The 22568-nt window shown below is 46.9% G+C and overlaps 2 protein-coding genes across 5 annotated transcripts; one reads left to right on the top strand and one right to left on the bottom strand.

Moving 5' to 3' along the window:
* Positions 1 to 283: 283 nt before the first annotated feature.
* Positions 284 to 15516, top strand: LOC133344562 (protein lifeguard 2-like). 3 transcript variants are annotated; one of them, XM_061554553.1, is made up of 11 exons: positions 284 to 455; positions 933 to 1141; positions 2686 to 3361; positions 4110 to 4188; positions 4438 to 4491; positions 5124 to 5214; positions 9339 to 9376; positions 12225 to 12312; positions 13734 to 13823; positions 13978 to 14025; positions 14761 to 15516. In XM_061554553.1, the coding sequence occupies exons 3-11, from the start codon at positions 2695 to 2697 to the stop codon at positions 14902 to 14904; spliced, it is 1299 nt and encodes a 432-aa protein (XP_061410537.1). In that variant the 5' UTR covers positions 284 to 455; positions 933 to 1141; positions 2686 to 2694; the 3' UTR covers positions 14905 to 15516. The 3 variants fall into 3 exon arrangements, with proteins under 3 accessions (XP_061410537.1, XP_061410538.1, XP_061410536.1); XM_061554554.1 differs by having other exon boundaries at positions 933 to 1146; XM_061554552.1 differs by lacking the exon at positions 933 to 1141.
* Positions 15517 to 16208: 692 nt separating this feature from the next.
* GATAD1 (GATA zinc finger domain containing 1) lies at positions 16209 to 21638 on the bottom strand. 2 transcript variants are annotated; one of them, XM_061554556.1, is made up of 5 exons: positions 20707 to 21638; positions 19420 to 19497; positions 18610 to 18669; positions 17968 to 18148; positions 16209 to 17746 (listed from the first exon to the last, which is right to left on the bottom strand). In XM_061554556.1, exons 1-5 carry the CDS (start codon positions 20917 to 20919, stop codon positions 17568 to 17570), a joined length of 711 nt encoding a protein of 236 aa, XP_061410540.1. In that variant the 5' UTR covers positions 20920 to 21638; the 3' UTR covers positions 16209 to 17567. The 2 variants fall into 2 exon arrangements, with proteins under 2 accessions (XP_061410540.1, XP_061410539.1); XM_061554555.1 differs by having other exon boundaries at positions 19372 to 19497; positions 20707 to 21625.
* Positions 21639 to 22568: the final 930 nt, after the last annotated feature.

The following is a 22568-nucleotide window of genomic DNA, read 5'->3' as shown; positions in this document are numbered from 1 at the left end:
AACCACCACCCAGTTTCGCCTCTTGACATCTCTGCGCTCATTTAAACTTAATTTCTTAAAATCGCCAACGTTTAAAATGTGAATGCAATTTTATAAGATACATTCTTTTTTTTCAAGTTTGTGTTTTTAAATCTGTAATTGTGGAATTCTTTGATGTTGTCTGCCGGGCGGAATAGCCCTTTTACAAAAGAGCTTCCGATCTCAATGGGGCTTCACCCAAAGGGAAATAAACTTGTGAGTTGTGATTCTGTATATGGGGGGGCTCGTCGTCGTTGGTGAGCTGCACGCGCCGGAGCTGAGGTCGCCCCTGCCTGCCGAGTAAACACCACGAAGTGGAACGCGTCCATTGGCTGGTGGTAAAGTCGAGCTGCGTTCATTGGCAGCAGGTAAAGTTCAACTGCGCGTGGAGCTGTACCAATCCGTCCCGGCGCGCTCTCTCGCAGCAGCAGCAGCAGGTTTGTGTCTCATGCAACGGCATTCGAATCGTAATAATGATAATAATAATGATGATGAAGAGTAGTAACTTGAATGTCACATTGATGGTAGATTGTTGGATGTTATCCAGACTTTGTTACGTCGCTATGGGTCACGCGTTCTTGTTCTTGTATGTTAATCGATAACGCTTGTCCAACAAATGCTATTGGTTGGGAGTAACATATGTACGCGGGTTGAACTTCTTTCGCACCGTACGTAGCCAACCGTGCTAATCGGAGGTGCGGGAGAAGGATAACAAAAACTGTTGTTAATAAATTAGTTTTCAATCTAGATTTAAAAGTGCATAGCTCCAGTGGCTTCCTAACATCGAAGGTCTATAATCCAATATGATATTTTTAAAAAGCTGTTGTATAATCAAATAAACTATTCATCATCCAGGGTCTCTCTATGCAACAATCCATCTCGTCCCACGTGGTGGTCGTCCTCTGCGTGTGCAGCTCCCCGCCGGCGGCTGCCGCTGTGGCGCGAGGCGCCACCGCCGTCGCCCAGCGCCCAGAGACCTCGCGGGGGCTCTCCTCTGCGCGGCCACTCCGATCCACCTCTTCATAGTTTTCGTTTCCCACCAATTTCCAACGTCTCTTCTCACTTTCCAACATGTTCTGCTTTTGAGTCATCTTCTCCTGCTCCGCATGGCCGATGTCTTGATGTAGAGTAATGTTGTTTTTTAGTTTGTTACATTTTCTTTGTCGTTGTCCGTGTTTTGTTATCCACGTGACACACTGAGCAGCAGGGAACGCTCACGCTGAGCACCACTTTCATGTTTAGGAACGTTGTCACGTTGGTTTTCATCATCATCATCAACATTATTGAGTGTTTTTACAAAAGGACTGAAAGCCGCTCCCAACTTCCTCTATTTCATCGTCTTGATCTCAGTCCACCTGCAACAACTGCCCTCGTTGTGGCACGCCCGATGTGTTTTCCAGTCTCAACACATATAGGGAGCTCGTTTTAAAATGTTTTTTGTTTTGCTCATATTTCTCTAGTGTGACGAGCTTATTCAAGCATCACCTGTTTTTCTTTACCCATGATGATTGTAACGACGAATATATATCTTCAGAAAATCTGAGATGGTGAATGTTTCTCAATATAATTTTCTGAAAATATCTTCCCGTGTTGATGGGAATAAGGTTAGCGAAAGCCTGGCTACATGCACCACTTCCCTGCTCACGTCTGTTTGTGGTACTTCATGCAATTTCAGTCGCTCTTAAAGTTTGTAAGTAGTTAGTATTTATAAACGTGTGTATTTACTTCATGAATCTCTATGTGATTTCAGGAAAGCACAGTAGAATGTCAAGTGGCATATTTCTTGTGGACTTCATGAAATAATTATTGACAGTATGTTCTTTAAACATGTGATTTAAAAAAAATATTTTATCTTCAAAAATACCATTCAATTCTAGATTTGAATTGAATGGTATTTTTCTAGACATAACTTCAACCGAGATGATGGATTCAAATTGAGCAATCATTGGAAGGATGTAATTAACCAAGTTAAACTTTAGCTGCCGTGCAGTTTACTGCTAGACAGCCAGTTTAGATTTATTTTCATAATCAAATCCATATTCCCAGTCTGTTACCCCCAGCTTCACACACTACCATCACCATTACCACACGTCGTTTTTCATCTTGCGCATTTCTAATTTACCCCCCCCCCCCCCCCCCGGCAACATAACAAGAAGCTGCTTAATCTTAGCTTTCTTATCTACTTCCGCCCCCTGCATCACAAAGCTTCAGTTTGAACTCCATGCGTTGCCTCCCAGCGTCCGTTGCTTCACAACGTTGCCTCCCAGTCTACAGCCCGCCCACACACTCACCATGGCCCCTCCCCTCCCTCCATCCCCCGCGACTCTATAATTTCTCGTCACAGCCATCTCTTAGACACACTTAAGCGGTTGTGCTTTCGCTACGTTGTCCCCACCTGAAGAAGGACGCTTGTGTTGCGCCCGAAACGTCGTGATTTAATTTAGTTGTTTTCATTTATTTTATTTTTTACCTACGTGACTTTAACGAAAAAACCAAAGAATATGAATACCATTCAAGACAAATACAACTGAATATCGAACTTTCTTTTACGGAAACAATAAATATATAATAATTGTTTGCAGAGAGCTGTGTGCGGCTACATTTCACATTCTCTTTATCAACCGACAGCTGAGTCTGGTGTTGTGTTGTGCGTGACTTGTTCTGTAGGCACGCAAGATGAATAGAGTCATAGCCACCGGAGGTTCTTCAATGGAATACCACCAAAGTGTCCAGCACAACAACCACAATTCAAATGCCTACTCTGGATATCCCGAACACAACCGCAATGCAAATGCCTACTCTGGATATCCCCAATACAACCCCAATTCAAGTGCCTACTCTGGCTATCCCGAACACAATTCCAATTCAAGTGCCTACTCTGGCTATCCCGAATACAACTCCAATTCAAATGCCTACTCTGGCTATCCCGAACACAACTCCAATGCAAGTGCCTACTCTGGCTATCCCGAAAACAACCGCAATGCAAATGCCTACTCTGGCTATCCCGAAAACAACCGCAATGCAAATGCCTACTCTGGCTATCCCGAACACAACCGCAATGCAAATGCCTCCTCTGGCTATGCCCAATACAACCCAAATGCAAATGTCGAGCCTGACTATCCTCAATACAACTTCAACCAACAGCCATACCCCATGACAAGCGCAATCGCCTACCCCCCTCCGTACGAGCGCTCTGCGAGTGGACTCGGCTCCAACGACTCACCACCACCACCCCCCGTGCAGAATTACGAGAATTTGTCGGTGGTGGATGACCGCGTGAGTGAGTCGGGGAGCGCAGGGAACGAGACGGCGATGCATTTCTCGGAGAAGTCTATCCGCCACGGTAAGCCTTGAACATTTAAAATATACGCTCATCTATTTTGACAGAGCAAATTATTGCAATTTTAAGTGGTTCGTACTGCGATTTCAGCGGTTGCAGCGTCCCTGTGACGTCTGTGTATATGTAGCATGCACGCACGCTGCAGGCACGAATTTCACGTGCGTGGTGATATGGACAAACTTGGAATGTGAAACTTAGCTGGTGAGCTGAGCCACCACCACTGAGAGGCTGGGTTCGATTCCACGTTTCAGACGCCTGTGATTAAACCGGTCACCAATGACGGCGCACGCAAAAAATAATTCATCCAATTACGTTTTTTGGTTGTGCATTTAATTGGGCTACATTCCAACTCTGAGAATATTTTGTTTTGTGTTTTGACAGTCGTGTAGCAGGGCGGGTGGGAACGCGCCACCCAGTGCTGTGTTCACCAGAGGGCACTTGCGAGATGTAGCTCTGTGACAGCCTCTTCCGTGTGCCGTTCTCCGGCACGAAGGGGTGGCAGCAGTGCTCTGCTCATGGCACCGTCGCCGCAGTGGCGTCTGCTTGCTTCTGTGTTGAACTTCTTTCGCACCGTACGGAGCCAACCGTGCTAATCGGAGATGCGGAGAGTTGGGGGAGAGGAATCACGTGCGCGGGAAGTTGTCTACGATACGAACCGTTGCCGCTTTGTGAGTCGTGTGATGTGTCTATATCTGCATTGTTTACAAACGTATAGAGCCTGTGATGTGTGTGTGTTTCGTCTCTGTGGCAGCATTCATCAGGAAGGTTTACGCCATCCTTATGGCACAACTGATTGTCACAATTGGTATCATCTGCGCGTTTATTTATTGGTAAGGAATCTGTATTTCATATATAAACCTTTAACTTTGTAAATGTTTGCACATTCTGTTAAAGTGTATGCTCAAGTGATGACATTCACATGCAACACACTATATTGTGTTCCGCAGTATTCTCGTTTTCATTTGATTACAATCACCCAATAGTGCCGCGAAACAGACTTTTCTAGAGACTTCAGAAGGACACTGATCTCTTGTTCATCAGATGCTTTCTTTCTTCACTTTCCCCTTGACAATTTCCAGGGAAACGCTCAGGAACTGGTCCAGTGACGTTCCGTGGCTCGTTTATGCTTCAATGTAAGTTTCATATTGCGTAGCATTTCTATAAACCGTAAACCTTTACAATAATTTCTACACGAACATTTTAATATATATTTATGAATTAATGGCTTGTTATGTCCGTAGATGCATTATTGTTAAGTAATTCCCCAATTAAACTTCACAACATTATTATGCAACACAAAGTGTGGATTTTGTCGCAAAAGCGGTAGTTATCTCGGTTTAATGGAGGAGGGTTGGTGAATCACAAAGATGCATGAAACTTCCTACCCATGGCCTGCCAGGCTACGGCAGTACAGCAAGCGGATTAATTTCCATCTGTACGGGGATTCGGAGTTACAGCCACCCCACCTCCAGCCCAGCAAGGGTTTCTCTCCGGCTACTGCGGTATAAAGACTCACTCACCCAGTTGCCCAAACACCCCAACATATCGTCGCAGAGGTTGGGAAATTGTTGCCACCTGTTCTGGCCGCCTTCACACTCGAGTGTGGGTTCCTGTGCGTCCGTGTCAGAACTGTGCGCATTACAATTCTCCAGAGATTTGAGATGTAATTTACTTTAATGATGCTTATATATGAATTCAACACGTTGTTATTATTGTTATTGCATTGATATTAATAGGGTCTCTTCTGGTGTGACTGTTTCCCCAGACCGGCTACGTTCATCCTGCTCGTGTGCTTGTCCTGCTGCAGCGGGATTCGCCGTAAAGCTCCCTGTAACTTCATCTTCCTGCTGCTCTTCGTAAGACATTTACGATGGGTCCTATAACCCGGTCCAAAACTTGTCCCGTGGGTCGAACCCCATGAATTGTCGTTTTCACTTCCTGCAACATGACTTGAAGATGCTTGACGCAGTTTCAAACGAAACGTCAGGTCTAGTTGCTAAACTCGGTTGTGAGAATTGTTCTTCGGGTCACAACGACAATTGGTACATCAGACGCTCATGCGCCACGTGACAAATTTACTTGTGTGGCCACGTCGGGTGGTGAAGGGTTCTTCCTGACACACATTTGGCCAGATCATGGCGTTGGCCTCACACAAAAATAAATTATGAACAAACAAAACCCACCTTGAACAACCCGCACTGACCGACTTGTTAAAGTAAAATTAAATAACCACGACGATCCACACGGTGCGGCCCTTATCCAGCAGAGGATAGATAACTGCCCCGTGACCAATTGGGCAGTGCTCGTGCACATTGGCCGGTAGCCTGTAGAGAGCGAAGTCACCGTCGTGGGCTCGCGTGACTGGAGGTGGCTGGGATTGGGGAGGCGGTGCAGGAGGTTACGCATCAAATGAACCTCATGGCGGTACCCCGGGGTACCAAAGTACCACATGCAGTCATTTTTAGCCTGTTGATGGTCGGCGATGCGGCAATCGACTCATCTCGACGAGCTGTACACTATGATGCACCACTTCGGTGCGTACCGCGAGCGTTCAGGGTTTCATCGCAATAGTCCTCGCTGCGTTTCGACATCGCGGAGTGGCACTGATATCGGATTGATTGGTACCCAGTCACGGAGTTAAACACACCCCTGGAAAAAATAGTGTCCCAGAAAAAACATTGAATTGCCTCGGCCATTTTGTATTGTTTGATACCCCGAGGCACCGCCATGAGCGTCAAATGACCAATTACTCGGTTGGGATTACACAGCAGCAGCAGCAGCGTGACCCCATCCTGCAAAACGCAGCCATAGAGAACGGAGTCTTGAGAAGCAGGAAGCCTGCAGGGCAGTGACATAGTAACAACATTATCAGTGGCGTAGTAACTACATTATCAGTGGCGTAGTAACTACATTATCAGTGGCGTAGTAACGGCATTATCAGTGGCGTAGTGACTACATTATCAGTGGCGTAGTGACTACATTATCAGTAGTGTAGTAACTACATTATCAGTGGTGTAGTAACTACATTATCAGTGGCGTAGTGACTACATTATCAGTGGCGTAGTGACTACATTATCAGTGGCGTAGTGACTACATTATCAGTGGCGTAGTGACTACATTATCAGTGGCGTAGTGACTACATTATCAGTAGTGTAGTAACTACATTATCAGTGGTGTAGTAACGACATTATCAGTGGCGTAGTAACTACATTATCAATGGTGTAGTAACTACATTATCAGTGGCGTAGTAGCTACATTATCAGTGGCGTAGTAACTACATTATCAGTGGCGTAGTAACGGCATTATCAGTGGCGTAGTGACTACATTATCAGTGGCGTAGTGACTACATTATCAGTAGTGTAGTAACTACATTATCAGTGGTGTAGTAACTACATTATCAGTGGCGTAGTGACTACATTATCAGTGGCGTAGTGACTACATTATCAGTAGTGTAGTAACTACATTATCAGTGGTGTAGTAACGACATTATCAGTGGCGTAGTAACTACATTATCAATGGTGTAGTAACTACATTATCAGTGGCGTAGTAGCTACATTATCAGTGGTGTAGTAACTACATTATCAGTGGCGTAGTGACTACATTATCAGTAGTGTAGTAACTACATAATCAGTGGCGTAGTAACTACATTATCAGTGGCGTAGTAACTACATTATCAGTGGTGTAGTGACTACATTATCAGTGGTGTAGTAACTACATTATCAGTGGCGTAGTAACTACATTATCAGTGGTGTAGTAACTACATTATCAGTGGTGTAGTGACTACATTATCAGTGGTGTAGTAACTACATTATCAGTGGTGTAGTAACTACATTATCAGTGGCGTAGTAACGACATTATCAGTGGTGTAGTAACTACATTATCAGTGGTGTAGTAACTACATTATCAGTGGCGTAGTAACTACATTATCAGTGGCGTAGTAACTACATTATCAGTGGCGTAGTAACGACATTATCAGTGGCGTAGTAACTACATTATCAGTGGCGTAGTGACTACATTATCAGTGGCGTAGTAACTACATTATCAGTGGCGTAGTGACTACATTATCAGTGGTGTAGTGACTACATAATCAGTGGTGTAGTAACGACATTATCAGTGGCATAGTAACTACATTATCAGTGGCGTAGTGACTACATTATCAGTGGTGTAGTGACTACATAATCAGTGGTGTAGTAACGACATTATCAGTGGCGTAGTAACTACATAATCAGTGGTGTAGTAACGACATTATCAGTGGCATAGTATCTACATTATCAGTGGTGTAGTAACTACATTATCAGTGGTGTAGTAACTACATTATCAGTGGCGTAGTGACTACATTATCAGTGGCGTAGTAACTACATTATCAGTGGCGTAGTGACTACATTATCAGTGGTGTAGTGACTACATAATCAGTGGTGTAGTAACGACATTATCAGTGGCATAGTAACTACATTATCAGTGGTGTAGTAACGACATTATCAGTGGTGTAGTAACTACATTATCAGTGGCGCAGTGACTACATTATCAGTGGTGTAGTAACTACATAATCAGTGGTGTAGTAACTACATAATCAGTGGTGTAGTAACTACATTATCAGTGGTGTAGTGACTACATTATCAGTGGTGTAGTGACTACATTATCAGTGGCGTAGTAACTACATTATCAGTGGTGTAGTGACTACATTATCAGTGGTGTAGTAACTACATTATCAGTGGTGTAGTAACTACATAATCAGTGGTGTAGTAACTACATAATCAGTGGTGTAGTAACTACATTATCAGTGGTGTAGTGACTACATTATCAGTGGTGTAGTGACTACATTATCAGTGGCGTAGTAACTACATTATCAGTGGTGTAGTAACTACATTATCAGTGGTGTAGTAACTACATTATCAGTGGTGTAGTGACTACATTATCAGTGGCGTAGTAACTACATTATCAGTGGCGTAGTAACTACATTATCAGTGGCGTAGTGACTACATTATCAGTGGTGTAGTGACTACATAATCAGTAGTGTAGTAACGACATTATCAGTGGCATAGTAACTACATTATCAGTGGCGTAGTAACTACATTATCAGTGGTGTAGTAACTACATAATCAGTGGTGTAGTAACTACATAATCAGTGGTGTAGTAACGACATTATCAGTGGCATAGTAACTACATTATCAGTGGTGTAGTAACTACATTATCAGTGGTGTAGTAACTACATTATCAGTGGCGCAGTGACTACATTATCAGTGGCGTAGTAACTACATTATCAGTGGCGTAGTGACTACATTATCAGTGGTGTAGTGACTACATAATCAGTGGTGTAGTAACGACATTATCAGTGGTGTAGTAACTACATTATCAGTGGTGTAGTAACGACATTATCAGTGGTGTAGTAACTACATTATCAGTGGTGTAGTGACTACATTATCAGTGGCGTAGTAACGACATTATCAGTGGTGTAGTAACGACATTATCAGTGGTGTAGTAACTACATTATCAGTGGTGTAGTAACGACATTATCAGTGGCGTAGTAACTACATAATCAGTGGTGTAGTAACGACATTATCAGTGGTGTAGTAACTACATTATCAGTGGTGTAGTAACGACATTATCAGTGGTGTAGTAACGACATTATCAGTGGTGTAGTAACGACATTATCAGTGGCGTAGTAACTACATTATCAGTGGTGTAGTGACTACATTATCAGTGGCGTAGTAACTACATTATCAGTGGCGTAGTGACTACATTATCAGTGGCGTAGTAACTACATTATCAGTGGTGTAGTGACTACATTATCAGTGGCGTAGTAACTACATTAGTAGTGACTAGATTATAAGCTCAGGGGGTGCGGTAATCGGTCAGGTGGGGCCCCAATATTTGGTTGTCTGGAGGAAACCCACGGGCGGCTCTGTCAACCGCGATGTGATTGCCACTTGTGGACATTTCAAACGTCTTTCGACCAACTCCACATTCCGTGTATCCGCAGACCCTGCTGGAAGGGGTATTGCTGGGATCTGTGTCTTGGTAAGTGTCCGTTCCTACCCTCCTTGACTGGAATCAGTCGTCGTTTGGATTCTTGCATCACCAAGTGGATTACGCATTCACCTCAGTAAAGAAAATCCCAGAATGCAATGTTCCAGCAACATCTCATCATTTGTATATACATTAGTTCATGCCATCCTCTTGGAATATTGAAGGGTCTGTGTCTGTTACTCACGAGCTCCTATTAGGTAACTATTCATATGCCAATTTAAAACACTGGTCATCTGGAAACTTTTTCAATACAATTCCCACCAGGCGCATGGTGTGAACGGGTGCAGTCTCCAACTGCTGTCCACCGTCTCTCGACGTGCTATGAAGAAGCGCCATTGCCTGAAACGTCACCAATTAATCACTTTCCTTCTAAGGCCACAGTGTTATTGACGAACGTGTTCAGTGCTTTTTGTTATTTGTGCTTGTGCACCACTGCCAACGCGGTACAACCAAATAATTTGATTATGATAATTCTATAACCATTACTCAAACACATAATCGCATGTTCAATGTGAAGAGAAGGAGCGCCTCGTCAGATCCGCGTGGCTGTGGAGACGCCGGCGGCGTTAATTTTGGGATCTGAAGAGCCTCACAGATTCGCGGTTTTGAGGCCGAGGTCGTAAGAGGAAAATCAAACCGACAGCCGGACAAGAATATAAGAAGAGACACTTTGAATTAGTTACACCATAAGGAACACTTCTATGGATTACACAATACGGGACCCTTGGCTTGGTGACCGTCTTCCAGCTTGTATCTTTCTCTCCACTCCTCATACTCTCCCCCTTCTATACCCCTCAGCCCCCCTCTCTAGAATGTCCCCTCGCCCCACTTCCCTCAGCCAACCTCCCCCTGTCCTTCAAATCGAACCGTCCCAAATCGTCGCCTCTGGGTTCCACCGCCGTTCTTTTCCGCCAATTCTCCCTCAAAACGTTCCCGCTAATGCTCCCTCAAACCATTCCTGCCAATTCTCCCTCAAAACTTTCCAGCCAATTCTCCCTAACAACTTTCCCGACAATTATCCCTCAAAACTATCCCGACAATTCTCCCTCAAAACTATCCCAACAATTCCCCCCCTCAAAACTTTCCTGCTAATGTTCCCTCTAAACTTTCCCGCCAAATCCCCCTTAAAACTTTCCAACCAATTCTCCCTAAAAATATTCCCGCCAAATCTCCCTCAAAACTATCCCGCAAATTCCCCCCTCACAACTTTCCCGCCAATGCTCCCTCTAAACTTTCCTGCCAAATCTCACTCACAGCTTTCCCGCCAAATATCCCATAATACTTTCCCACCACTTCTCCCTTTAAACTTTTCCGTCAAATTCTCACTCGAAACTTTCCCGCCAAATCTCCCTCAAAACTATTCCACCAATTCCCCCTCAACACTTTCCCGCCAATTCTCCCTCAAAACTTTACCGCCAATCACTCCAGCATCCCCGCCCCCTGAGCATTCCCTGCGGAGACGTTGGTTTATTCTATTGAATAGCCGTGAGGTTGCACATCGACTTCGGTCATGACACAGAAACTATCCAACACCCACACAGCGGGTGATTAAACAACGAGCATCACCTTCACCCTGCCAACCCCGGCCCCCCATCACGACTCTTCATTCTCCTCTTGGTATCCCCTGCCCCCCTGGATATCCGCTCGCCCAGTCACAAACGTCGTCTCCCCACGCCTCCATCTCATCCACGCGCTGCTCCGTCGCCACTCGGTGTTGCAGAGAGGCGGCTTCCTCAAGGAGGCTCGCCGTCCTCACGACGGTGATCTCTACCCGTGCTGGTCTCCATGCCGGATTATCCTACTAGTACAAGGAGCTCCACCTGCAGTGTAGTAGCTACACGTGTAATAGCTACACGTGCAGTAGCTACACGTGCAGTAGCTACACGTGCAGTAGCTACAACACGTGTAGTAGCTACACATGCAGTAGCTACACGTGTAGTAAAGCTTTGTGACGTCATATTTGAGGGGGGGGGGTCAAAAATCGTCCAAAATCGCGTGACGTCATTTATGGACGGCCCCTTGCTCTATTACTACAGTACTATACCGCCTTCAACTTTTATGAACGATTCGGTGTTTAAGGTTAGCGATTTGTCGTATCTGCCTGTATAGCAAATGAAAACATATAATTACTTTACTATGCAAGTTAAAAATGTGTGTTTTAATATATTTGTTTTATTTATGGCCCCTTAATAACATACTACAGGCCTCGCACTAGCTTAATCCGGCACTGTTTGGCCTACCGCTCACCACATTTGGTGCTCACGTTGTGCACTGCCGACCGAAGAGCAGCCGGGGGCTGATGCTGCCAGGGCCACGTGGCAAGCAGATGTGGGGGCATCGACGTCTCGAGCTTGACCTTGTCACTTCAGCAAACCTGTCAACCCATACGGGTTACCCGTATTCTTGTGCAGGGAAATAGAGTTTTCGTCTATTTTTTGTGTTTCTCCCTTGTGGTGAGGGGATTTATAAGGGCACGGGGTGACCAATAGGGTCTGAGCGGGACTAATAAGGTAGGCACTGAGAAGGGGGTTGACAGGTTTGCTAAAGGAGCAGCAGCAGCAGCATCATATCATGTTGGGATATCGTCCCCAAGACACCACGCTGCTTTCGATCATGAAACTGCTACTGAGCGTCATCTTCTACTGCCTCGGTTGGGCTTCAGCTGCTGCCCCACCACAACGCATGCGGCACCCCTTCCTAGCGACTCCACGCAGTAGTCAGGCGCGTTACTCCAAGGCGATACCAAACGGGGCAATTGTCGATCTTCGACTCATCTCGCTCTGTTGCTGTGCTCGGTGAAGGACCGCCACGGTGGGTTCTGTGTTTCTCCCTGGGGCAGCTACTACTCGGCCGCCTCGGTGATGTGGGCAGCGGGCATCACCGCCTTCATCTCCCTGGGCCTCACCATCTTCAGTTTCCAGACCAAGGCACGAGCTGACACTGACCACCACTCACTCCCCTGTGTGACCACCACCACTCACCCCCCTGTGTGACCACCACTCACCCCCCTGTGTGACCACCACCACTCACTCCCCTGTGTGACCACCACTCACCCCTCTGTGTGGCCACCACTCCCTCCCCTGTGTGACCACCACTCACTCCCCTGTGTGACCACCACTCACCCCCCTGTGTGACCACCACCACTCACTCCCCTGTGTGACCACCACTCACCCCCCTGTGTGACCACCACCACTCACTCCCCTGTGTGACCACCACTCACCCCCCTGTGTGACCACCACTCACCCCTCTGTGTGACCACCACTCACTCCCCTCTGTGACCACCACTCACCCCCCTGTGTGACCACCACTCACCCCTCTGTGTGACCACCACTCACTCCCCTCTGTGACCACCACTCCCTCCCCTGTGTGACCACCACTCACTCCCCTGTGTGACCACCACTCACCCCCCTGTGTGACCACCACTCACCCCTCTGTGTGACCACCACTCACTCCCCTGTGTGACCACCACCACTCACTCCCCTCTGTGACCACCACTCCCCCCCCTGTGTGACCACCACCACTCACCCCCCTGTGTGATCACCACTCCCCCCCCTGTGTGACCACCACTCACCCCTCTGTGTGACCACCACTCACCCGTCTGTGTGACCACCACTCACCCCTCTGTGTGACCACCACTCACCCGTCTGTGTGACCACCACTCACCCCCTGTGTGACCACCACATTAGCAATGTCATATTAAAGCTCCATAGTAAGCATATGCAGAATAGGCATGGATAAACATATTCGTAGAAATTATCTATTACCCCCATCAGATTATAGTAAAAGTAAATATTAATACATTACCTCACTTGGATTTGTTCTTAAATAAAACATGCTAAATTAAACCAGCTTAATTAAACGTGCAAAATAAAACCAGCTGCTTGTGTTGTGGTTATTGCAAACATGATGCCTTGTATAAAGGTGTCAGTTTTTGTACCAGTTGAAAGGGTAAAACCCTTTTACTAAAACCTGCTATATTAAACCTGCTATAAAAACCTGCTAAATTAAACCTGCTATATTAAACCTGCTATAAAAACCTGCTAAACTAAACCTGCTAAAACAAGGTGGTTGCAGGATCATCAGGGATGTGAAAATTCTCAAACTGATTTCTCTCGTAATCTCATCGAGATCTTTATCCGATGAGGTCCACATTCCATGGACGTGATAGAGACCCGGATCAGGTCCTGGTGGACTGTTGATCCACGTATTCCTGGTTATTACACACGATTTTGTGCAATCACCGAACCCCAATCTTCTCAAGAGAGATACCCACGACCGACATCTCCTGCCACAGACTTCTGCGCCCAGGATGTAACCTCTGTCACTGTTTTGCGGCTGTCATTTGCAGATTGATTTCACGATGAAGTCCGGGATAATGTTCGTGTTTCTCATGGCGCTGCTGTCGTTTGGATTAATGTGCGCCATTCTACGCAGCGACGTGAGTCGTCACCTTACACTGCTTCACGCGCTGCTGATTTGAATAAAATTGTATCCAATGCTGCAACGTCCATCGTATGATATCGGTGTTGTCATTCTTTAACTATTCCACATTCCCGCAGTGATTACCGTATGGTTCGTGTGCTTTCTTTCAGTGGGCCAACATCGCTTATGCCACACTTGGCGCTCTCATCTTTGCAGTCGTAAGTACAGTAGTTGAGAGTATTTGCAAAGTAGGTTTTTTTTTAAGAATACATTTTCATAAAATCCAACAGTTGTAAGCAAAAGAAACCACGCAATTGTGCAACCCAATCAATTTCAAGGACGGTGCATACATTATCAGAGTTGTGTTTTTTTTTGCATTCCGACCGCAGGTATTGTGGTCAATGCAAACATGACTCCTTGTAAAAAAGGTGTCAGTTTTGTTGCCAGATAGAAGGGTAAACAAACAATTATCAACCCACGTTGGTTTTTCTTCATTACGCAACTGCGGAGTTCCATCGCATTACGCGAACGCGCCGTGCGGTTTTGGTGAAGGAATCTATTTTCTATTCGACGAGAATATTCACGGTCACAAACACTTCGCATTGTCTGCGCTTCTCGTGGTTAATAAGCCAAAGACAAGACGAGCCATGTTCCTGATATCGCTAAGAGGCATCCCTCTGTACCAAACGTGTACAGCCTGTCTGTGTGCATGCGACGTGGATGGCACGGCAGCCCAGCCACGAGAATTCGATTCCCGTTCACGGCCATCACCTGAAGCTGCTGTCCTGGGCCTTGCCTTGTCCTCAAATGAGTACCCAGTGCGATGTGTAAACATCACCACTCGTGAGACAAAGGCGGCCAGGCGTGGTGCTGGCCACCCACCCACCCCCTCGTGTGCTGCTACTCACTAGCAGCACGACCGTGGTGAGTGACGCTCTTCTGCGTGCGCGCAGTACCTCGTGATCGACACGCAGCTCATGATGGGAGGGAATCACCGCTACAGCCTGAGTCCCGAGGAGTACATCTTCGCGGCACTCAACCTCTACATCGACATCGTCAGCATCTTCCTCTTCATCCTCACCATCTTCCAGCGGTGAAGTCGGCACCGCCCGAACGAGAGGCGCGTCCTGACGACGTCCACCGTTCGCGATTGTCCTCGAAGGAAATCAACAAATCTGTCCATGTCTCTAAATTTGTCTTATTTCCATTGTTACAAAAAATTATGTTTAGACATTCTATAATTGCAAGTTTAGAGCATAAAACCTATATTTTGGGGTCTTTCGGTAAAGCCACGTCGATAGGTTCAAAGAAAATGCAAAAAACTACGTTCCAGTCTGATGACGACCGCTTGTGTCGCGATGTCGTAGTTTTTTTTATTTTTGCAATTTTCTTTGAACCTATCTACGTGACTTTACCGAAAGACCCAAATAATATGCATTCCTGCAGTCACGAAAGCTTTAAGTCAAGACATAAAACCTACTTTTAAACATTATGATCTGTGGTAATGTAAATAAGTTGTCGCGATGCGCTACTGCAATGAGTGATTATAGTCTCATAATGATCTATTTAGGCGTTTGACATTGATACTTGTGTGGAACATTATTATGGAACATTGTTTACTGTGGGTAGTACTAATCAGGGTTTCTTAACATCGTGCTGAAGCAATTCTACCAATATATTTACGAATGAACTGCAAATATTGATTTCAACTGTGATGAGATTGTGAAATATTGTCTGGGTTTATACGTATGCTTTCACTAGCAACATTGCTTCGCGAACTTGATTTTGTGAGATCACCGCTCCCACCCCCTTGCACGACAGAACACCTCGCTGTGCCACAGACGAGGCCCCTCACGTCCAGACGTCGATCCTCTGTGGCAGGCCCCCTCCGTCTGGAATGTCATCCCGCCACACATTCACAGCAGCATTCAATATACACCAACTTTTAAGAGACACTTAAGGCCCCAACCTCGACCGCCTGGCTTATAAGTGAGACCGCGCTTGGCCCCGTGTCTCAGTCACAATCGTTCCCATTCTCCATGTTATTATAAGACCACAAGGGCTTTCTCCAGTCAGCTGGGATGGAACCAAACTGCCGCATTGCATAAACCACCACCTCCACAACCCCCATCCTTTAGTCCACTCCGCCGCTCGCCACCGGCACTGCACGTGCTGCCCAGTTCAGTCAAAGCAAGCGGAGGGCAGCTCTCATTGTCAGAGCTCTCGTTGCCGGATACACATCACCGCTGCTAAGATGACTCTGCAATACGAGCACCAAATAAAACCTCAAGTATCAATTCACTGCAAGCACACAAGGCATACCAAAACTTGTTTTAATCCATAATACTATTGGAGTGTAAAATATATCAGTTGCACTGCATTGTACATCGGTTAAACATGATTCGTTTCCGCAAATATCACTTTATTATGCAATTCTTTATAAACACAGAACCACAGCTGTGCCTTATCTTTACCCCATATTCTCTATAAACACTGCGGTGCACTCAGCGAGTCATCTGCACCACTCCCTTGCTCAAGCCAGAGTGCTCTCACCCATAACATCTGGTAATCCAGCAGCATGCGTTTACAACAAGATCGACCCTGCTGATGACACCCAAGTTGAAGCCGGCCCAGAGGTTTCTTGCTTCAACAAATTCTGCTTCATAATATTGGGCTGGAAAACCAAGAGGCTGATGGACGTAAAAAGTTTTCAGATTACAAGAGCACATCTGTTTTGATCAAGGTATGCAGGGTGGAGTATGGTGGCCCAGAGTTTGTGCATTTTGCCACTTGTTCCAGAGGTTCGCAATAAGAACCCAGCAGCAGCCCTAGTTATTACTATGGTTTATCAAGCATACAATGCGTGCCGTCTTATTCACAGTGGACGTTATTCGATATGAGGTCATTGACATCGTGGCGGAAATTTACAAAATTCTGATTACCTGCGAATTACTTAATTGGGATTACAACAATCTTCAGAGTATATATTAATTTAGGCCAGGTGCTGAGTCACCTTGAACCCACTGGGACAGCTGCTACTGGGGATGCCCTTTCAAATGCTTGAGATGAAACGTGATGTAAGTACACTCATCACGTATTAAACGCTCCGAGATGCCCGAGGGAAAGGGCACTCTATTAAACAAATTACTATTCTCATTACCTGTACAATATTATATTAATAATCCAATGACCAGTATATGTGCATCATATATATATAACACTACTGTACAAAATAAGAACATGAATCAGTGCTGTCACTGCAAACAAAGGCCCTTTTCCAGAGCAGAGGGCACAAGTATTTGAAGCAGTCACTTCCCAATATCGTAGCCCACAATAAGTACAGCTCTTTGACGTGTTTTTTGGTTGTACCAAGTTGGCAGAATGTTCGTTTCTTCAGTTCCTGAAGGAGCTCCCAGCATGTGCAGCGAACCATCAGATATCGTTCCCAACGGCACGCGGTACAACCCAAAAACGCATTGGAGACCCACATGGCACAACCGCGAAAATCCAGGCAGTAGCACGGTATACATTTCGCACCTCCGATTAGCACGGTTGGCTATGTACGGTGTAAAAGAAGTGAAACATACATACATACAAACATACATTTCTCTCATAAAACCAGTGTGAATAACGGAGGTTTTTCTTTTTTACAAAGGTGTGTGCACCACTGCCAATACAGTCCTGCCAATCATTCGAAATCAGCGAAAATGTCCAGTGGCCAGGCTGGAAGAGAGTTCACTTTGACTCTGCAGGCAGGGAGTCACTTGGCCGAGCCGGCAGCGTTGCTGGGCACCACACCCAGGTTGGTCCACACGAAGCCCCTCTCCGGGCGGATGGGCACCGTGGGGAATGGAGACGACATGCACTTGAAGTACTCGGAGGGCGCGTGGCACACAAACTCAAAGTACTCCATCTTCCTCGGCAGCTCCTCCTCCGGTCCTGATGGGAGATGGCGAGTGCACGAGTTGTAATTAACACGACGATCATTTAAAAAATGCACAAATTGTGTACGACTATGCTGCGATACCCTGTGATCAAATCATATGGAAGACCACCAGTCCCCACGGATCTCTGAAGCAGAATTGAGCCTGGATAGTGCAAGGATGGGTGGCCACCGTGCGTACTTGACAGGTGCAAGTACGCACGTGTGGCGCCCTCACCCAAGATGTAGGTTGCAGGGTCGAAGCAGCCCCGCGGGCTTTCCTGCGTGGGCAGCAACCACGTGATGACGGCGCTCTTCTCGCAGTACTGGTCCTGCAGGAAGCCGCGAAGCTGAGCGTAGTAGAGGCTTCCATCTTCATCCAGCACAGAGACCACGTCTCCAACTTGGTAGTAAACTCCCTGCGGCACGGCACAGAGGGCGAGGAAGGGATTGCTCTGCCACGGCGGTTCAAGTCACTCATCTGCTACAATTCTCCTCTGGGCAGGTTGCGACCAACTACTGTTCAAGGCCTTAGGCTATGCTAGATAACACACATGGTCATGTTTTAGATCAATTACTCAATATAGTAAATATTGGGGCCATGTTATTATTCTAAACAGTAAAATATGGCACCTTTTAATGTCTAGAAATCGCCATTTACGTGTGTTTATTAGTACTCTTGATTCCAGCACTTACGCACTTTCATTTAGGATAAGTTTCTCACTCGGAGAAAATGTTAAAAGTTGGTTTGAAACCCACTCCCCGCACCCACCAATCAATACAAGAGGATCTTTAAGTGTTTGATTGTACATCCCCAAGCGCCTAGAAAACCCAAGAGCTAGAAAATATTCAACCACAATCTCTCGGTGTTTAATCTCACCTCATGGAAAATAGAATCGCTTGTGACAACGGTGGACACGGCTTCCGATGCACGCAGAGGCTGAAACAAAGTGAAGTCACATGTCAAACACTGTATCACTCTCATCGTTTAAAGTTATTGCTCGCGCTCTCTGCAGTGAAACACGTGGTGGAGGAGAAATCACTCCTCCACTCCACGGCAGTTCGGAAAACGTGATCCGTTGAGCTTTAAAAATATATATATTTTCAAGGGAAAATTAGATTATAAAAATACACTAAAAACATATGAATATACATTTCTCAAAACTTTAGCTTGATGTACAATAACTTGAGAAGTGAGATCATTCTGCATAGAATATCAATGAGAGTTCCTAGCGAAAAATGTAAAGGTGTTATCGGTTGATCACAGTTGATTATATGATTTCACAAGGTCAGAGCAGAACAATTTTCATACCAGATTCTTTCTCAATGTCACCTCATCTGTGTTTAATAAAAGTGCATTACCAGTGACGTAAATATCACAAACGTTATGTTACAATGATGTGCAAAGATAGGTAAAAGGAGGTGGTAGTCAGACCATCCGGGTTTGATTTTAAAATGCGACCGCTTTCCGGACGATGGGCTTTAATCGCAACCCGTTAAACAAATTTGCGCCAGTTTTCAAAATGACAAACCCAAGTATCTATTTTACTCAGGATGATGGAGTCTGTACACAACACCGCATGGATGGACGGCGTTGTCTCCAGAGCACGGGGGATGGAGCAGACACGGCAAGGGCGCGTACATGCTTGAGTTTGAAGATGTGGCGTCTGCCCTTGCCCTTGGCAAACACCTTTTTCTCGGCCACTGGCTGCGACTTGGCCTTCGTGTTCCTGAGACGGGCCGAGCGCCGATGAGTCTCCGCTCTTCCCTGCAGACACATCAACCAACAACACACAGTGTGTGTGCATCTGCCATTAGTGGGGAGCGGTGGGTGCAGCGGTTAGCGCTCTGCGCTATGAACCCGGCAACCCCAGTTCGATTCCCGCTCACGGCCAACACCAGTAACGATTATCTGAACCGGTTATGGGCCTGCCCTAGGTCGACTCAGCCTCAAATGAGTACCTGGTGCGGTGTGTAAACATCACCACTAGGGAGACAAAGGCGGCCGGGCGTGGTGTTGGCCACCCACCCACTCGTGTGTCGTGCCGGCCTTCATAGGTGCTCGCTAACAGCACTTGCCCCTACAGTCTGTTACAGGCTACACGGGGCATCTTTGTCCTTTGCATCTGCCATCTCTGTGGCTAATGAGTCAGATATAATCAAAGGGACTCCCAGAGGCCGTGCCATTGCCTGCAACGTTGACCTCGCGTATATCGTGTGTAGTGTGTATATCGTGTATAGTGTGTAGTTCGTGTGTATAGATTGTGTATGTCGTGTATAGTGTGTATATCGTGTATAGTGTGTATATCGTGTATAGTGTGTAGTTCGTGTGTATAGTGTGTAGTTCGTGTGTATAGATTGTGTATGTCGTGTATAGTGTGTATGTCGTGTATAGTGTGTATATCGTGTATATCGTGTATAGTGTGTAGTTCGTGTGTATAGATTGTGTATGTCGTGTATAGTGTGTATATATTGTGTATACCGTGTATATGTTGTGTATACTGTGTATATCGTGTATATTGTGTATATATTGTGTATACTGTGTATATCGTGTATATTGTGTATATCGTGTATATATTGTGTATGTATGCTGTGTATACTGTGTATGTTGATGTTTTGACGCAATGCACGAGAGGGTCCTGGTGAAGGCAGTCAAGACAAGGCACTGTACAGACACTGTACAAACACTGTACAGACACCATGCAGTCGAGACGAGACACTGTACAGGGACTGTACAGACACTGTACAGACGAGACACTGTACAGACGAGACGAGACACTGTACAGACGTGGCACTGTACAGACACCCTGCAGTCGAGGCGAGGCAACTGGGGGGGGGGTCTGGGCTTCGGGCTACGAAGAGAGACCGTGGGGCACGGGGGGGGGGTAGGCACGGGGGGGGGCAGGGGGGCACGGGGGGGGGGCAGGGGGGGCACGGGGGGGGGGCACGTCCTGCACGCCGCTGCGCTGCGACTCACCTGGCGCCCTCCTCCACCGCCTCCACCCCCGCCGCCGCCGCCTCCTCCACCACCGCCCCCGTTGGTTCTGGGGGGCCCTGGAGACGCGGGGGGCCCCGGCGCGGGGCGGCTGGTGCAGCCCTGGCACAGAACCTCGCCCTGGAGGCCGCGGCGCCACATGGGGGAGGCGCACACCCCGCACGCACTGCAGCTCGGCTTCAGGCCCAGCGGCATGGCGCCTACACTCACTCACTGAGCCAGAGCCCCTCCACCCACTGAGCCAGAGGCTCCTCCCCCCACTGAGCCAGAGGCTCCTCCCTCCACTGAGCCAGAGCCCCCCACTGAGCCAGAGCCCCCCACTGAGCCAGAGCCCCCCACTGAAGGGTCCCGGGCGCGACTCGCCGCGTCCCGCGAGTCGCGCGCTCTCCGCCTCTCTCCCTGCACCGCCGCGCACTCGCCTGGCGCTGCTGCTGCTGTTGTGATTGTTGTTGTTGTTATTGTTGCTGTGTCGCTGTGTGCGTGTTTATAGAAATCGACTGGCGTCTCCGACCCCGACACGCTGCGTGCGCCGTGCCCCCCACTAGGCCGTCCTGGGCGTGTGTGTGCCCCCCACTAGGCCGTCCTGGGCGTGTGTGTGCCCCCCACTAGGCCGTCCTGGGCGTGTGTGTGCCCCCCACTAGGCCGTCCTGGGCGTGTGTGTGCCCCCCACTAGGCCGTCCTGGGCGTGTGTGTGCCCCCCCGCCCACGCGGAACAGGAATCTGTTTTAGAAAGAGCGATTTCGATTCCGTGATCAACCCCCAGCTCAATCCCGTGCTCAAAGCCATCGAACAGATCGATCCCATCCATCCTCGACCCGGATCCAAAGCTGGTGAAATAATGTTCTTAAGAAGGCCGTGTTGCTGATGGGATGTGTAAAGCATAACTGCATTTATGTGGAGGGACAGATCTATGCGAAAGAAGCGTGCAGAGTCTGCGTAACCAATTTTATTACCGTCAGAGAGTAGATTGGGACCGCACATTTCGGAATCGATAATGGAACCTTATTGCGATTCCGCGTGTACATGCGGTGTTGTTTCATCGGTTAATACGCCTCCTGTTTGTGGCCACCAGCGTGGATTATGCCTCCTTGTCAATAGCATAGAATCATAACGGTCAAAATCTATTGAATCTGAGTGAATAATTCCCACCACAGCACGCACATGGAGCCAAACAGATTGGAGTTTATTTTTTAAATCGTGACGAGGAATCGTTACTGAATGAATCGTGGAGAGGGTGAATCCGACACGGATTCTGTCATTCTAGATTTGAAGCTTTCGTGACTGCAAGGATTCATACTCTTAGGTTTTTTCGGTAAAGTCACGTAGGTTAAATTTTTTTAATAAAATGGTGATTTAATTGATTTATTATTTTATTTATATTATTATTTTATTTTTTACCTACGTGACTTTACCGAAAGAACCAAGAATATGAATCCTTGCAGTCACGAAATCTTTAAATCAAAATTTGGTTGAAGAATGTAAATAATTGTCATATGTTAATAAGGGCCACTTCTCAAGGGCTGCGCACTTCGATTCAAGTGTCCATTTTCTGTTCTGCCATTTCGTGGTCACCTTTCACTCCAACACGTGTTTAAGTCTGACAGTCCTGCCTCAAGCACAACGTGCTGCGGGCGTGTGGCAACTCCATTGTCGTGGTAGGTCGCTAACTCCACTTACCCCTGCAGTCCAGGAAAGTGTGGCATGGTGGGTCAATTGCTGTTCGACGATGCTGGTGACCTGAGTCAGATCCCAGGTCACGAAATAAAGGTCTGCGCGATTTCCTTAAGTGAGTTTGAGGAGGTGCTCATCTCTTTACAGTCGCGAGCCGGGAGTTGAAATTCTGC

This window comes from Lethenteron reissneri, chromosome 20 (assembly GCF_015708825.2).
Source record: "Lethenteron reissneri isolate LAM-NWPU_2019-01 chromosome 20, ASM1570882v1, whole genome shotgun sequence".
NCBI classification, from domain to species: domain Eukaryota; kingdom Metazoa; phylum Chordata; class Hyperoartia; order Petromyzontiformes; family Petromyzontidae; genus Lethenteron; species Lethenteron reissneri.
This window is presented reverse-complemented; position numbering and strand designations above follow the sequence as displayed.

Bases quoted from the DNA above. Each gene is read 5' to 3' on its own strand.
- LOC133344562 (XM_061554552.1), top strand. From the start codon at position 2,695: ATGAATAGAGTCATAGCCACCGGAGGTTCTTCAATGGAATACCACCAA. The intron at 5,215-9,338 runs GTAAGACATTTA...GTGTATCCGCAG, and splicing joins TCATCTTCCTGCTGCTCTTC to ACCCTGCTGGAAGGGGTATT. The intron at 12,313-13,733 runs GCACGAGCTGAC...TGTCATTTGCAG, and splicing joins TCTTCAGTTTCCAGACCAAG to ATTGATTTCACGATGAAGTC.
- GATAD1 (XM_061554555.1), bottom strand. From the start codon at position 20,919: ATGCCGCTGGGCCTGAAGCCGAGCTGCAGTGCGTGCGGGGTGTGCGCC. The intron at 18,149-18,609 runs GTGAGATTAAAC...GCCGTGCCGCAG, and splicing joins GCGATTCTATTTTCCATGAG to GGAGTTTACTACCAAGTTGG. The intron at 17,747-17,967 runs GTGAGGGCGCCA...ATCTCCCATCAG, and splicing joins CCCTGCAACCTACATCTTGG to GACCGGAGGAGGAGCTGCCG.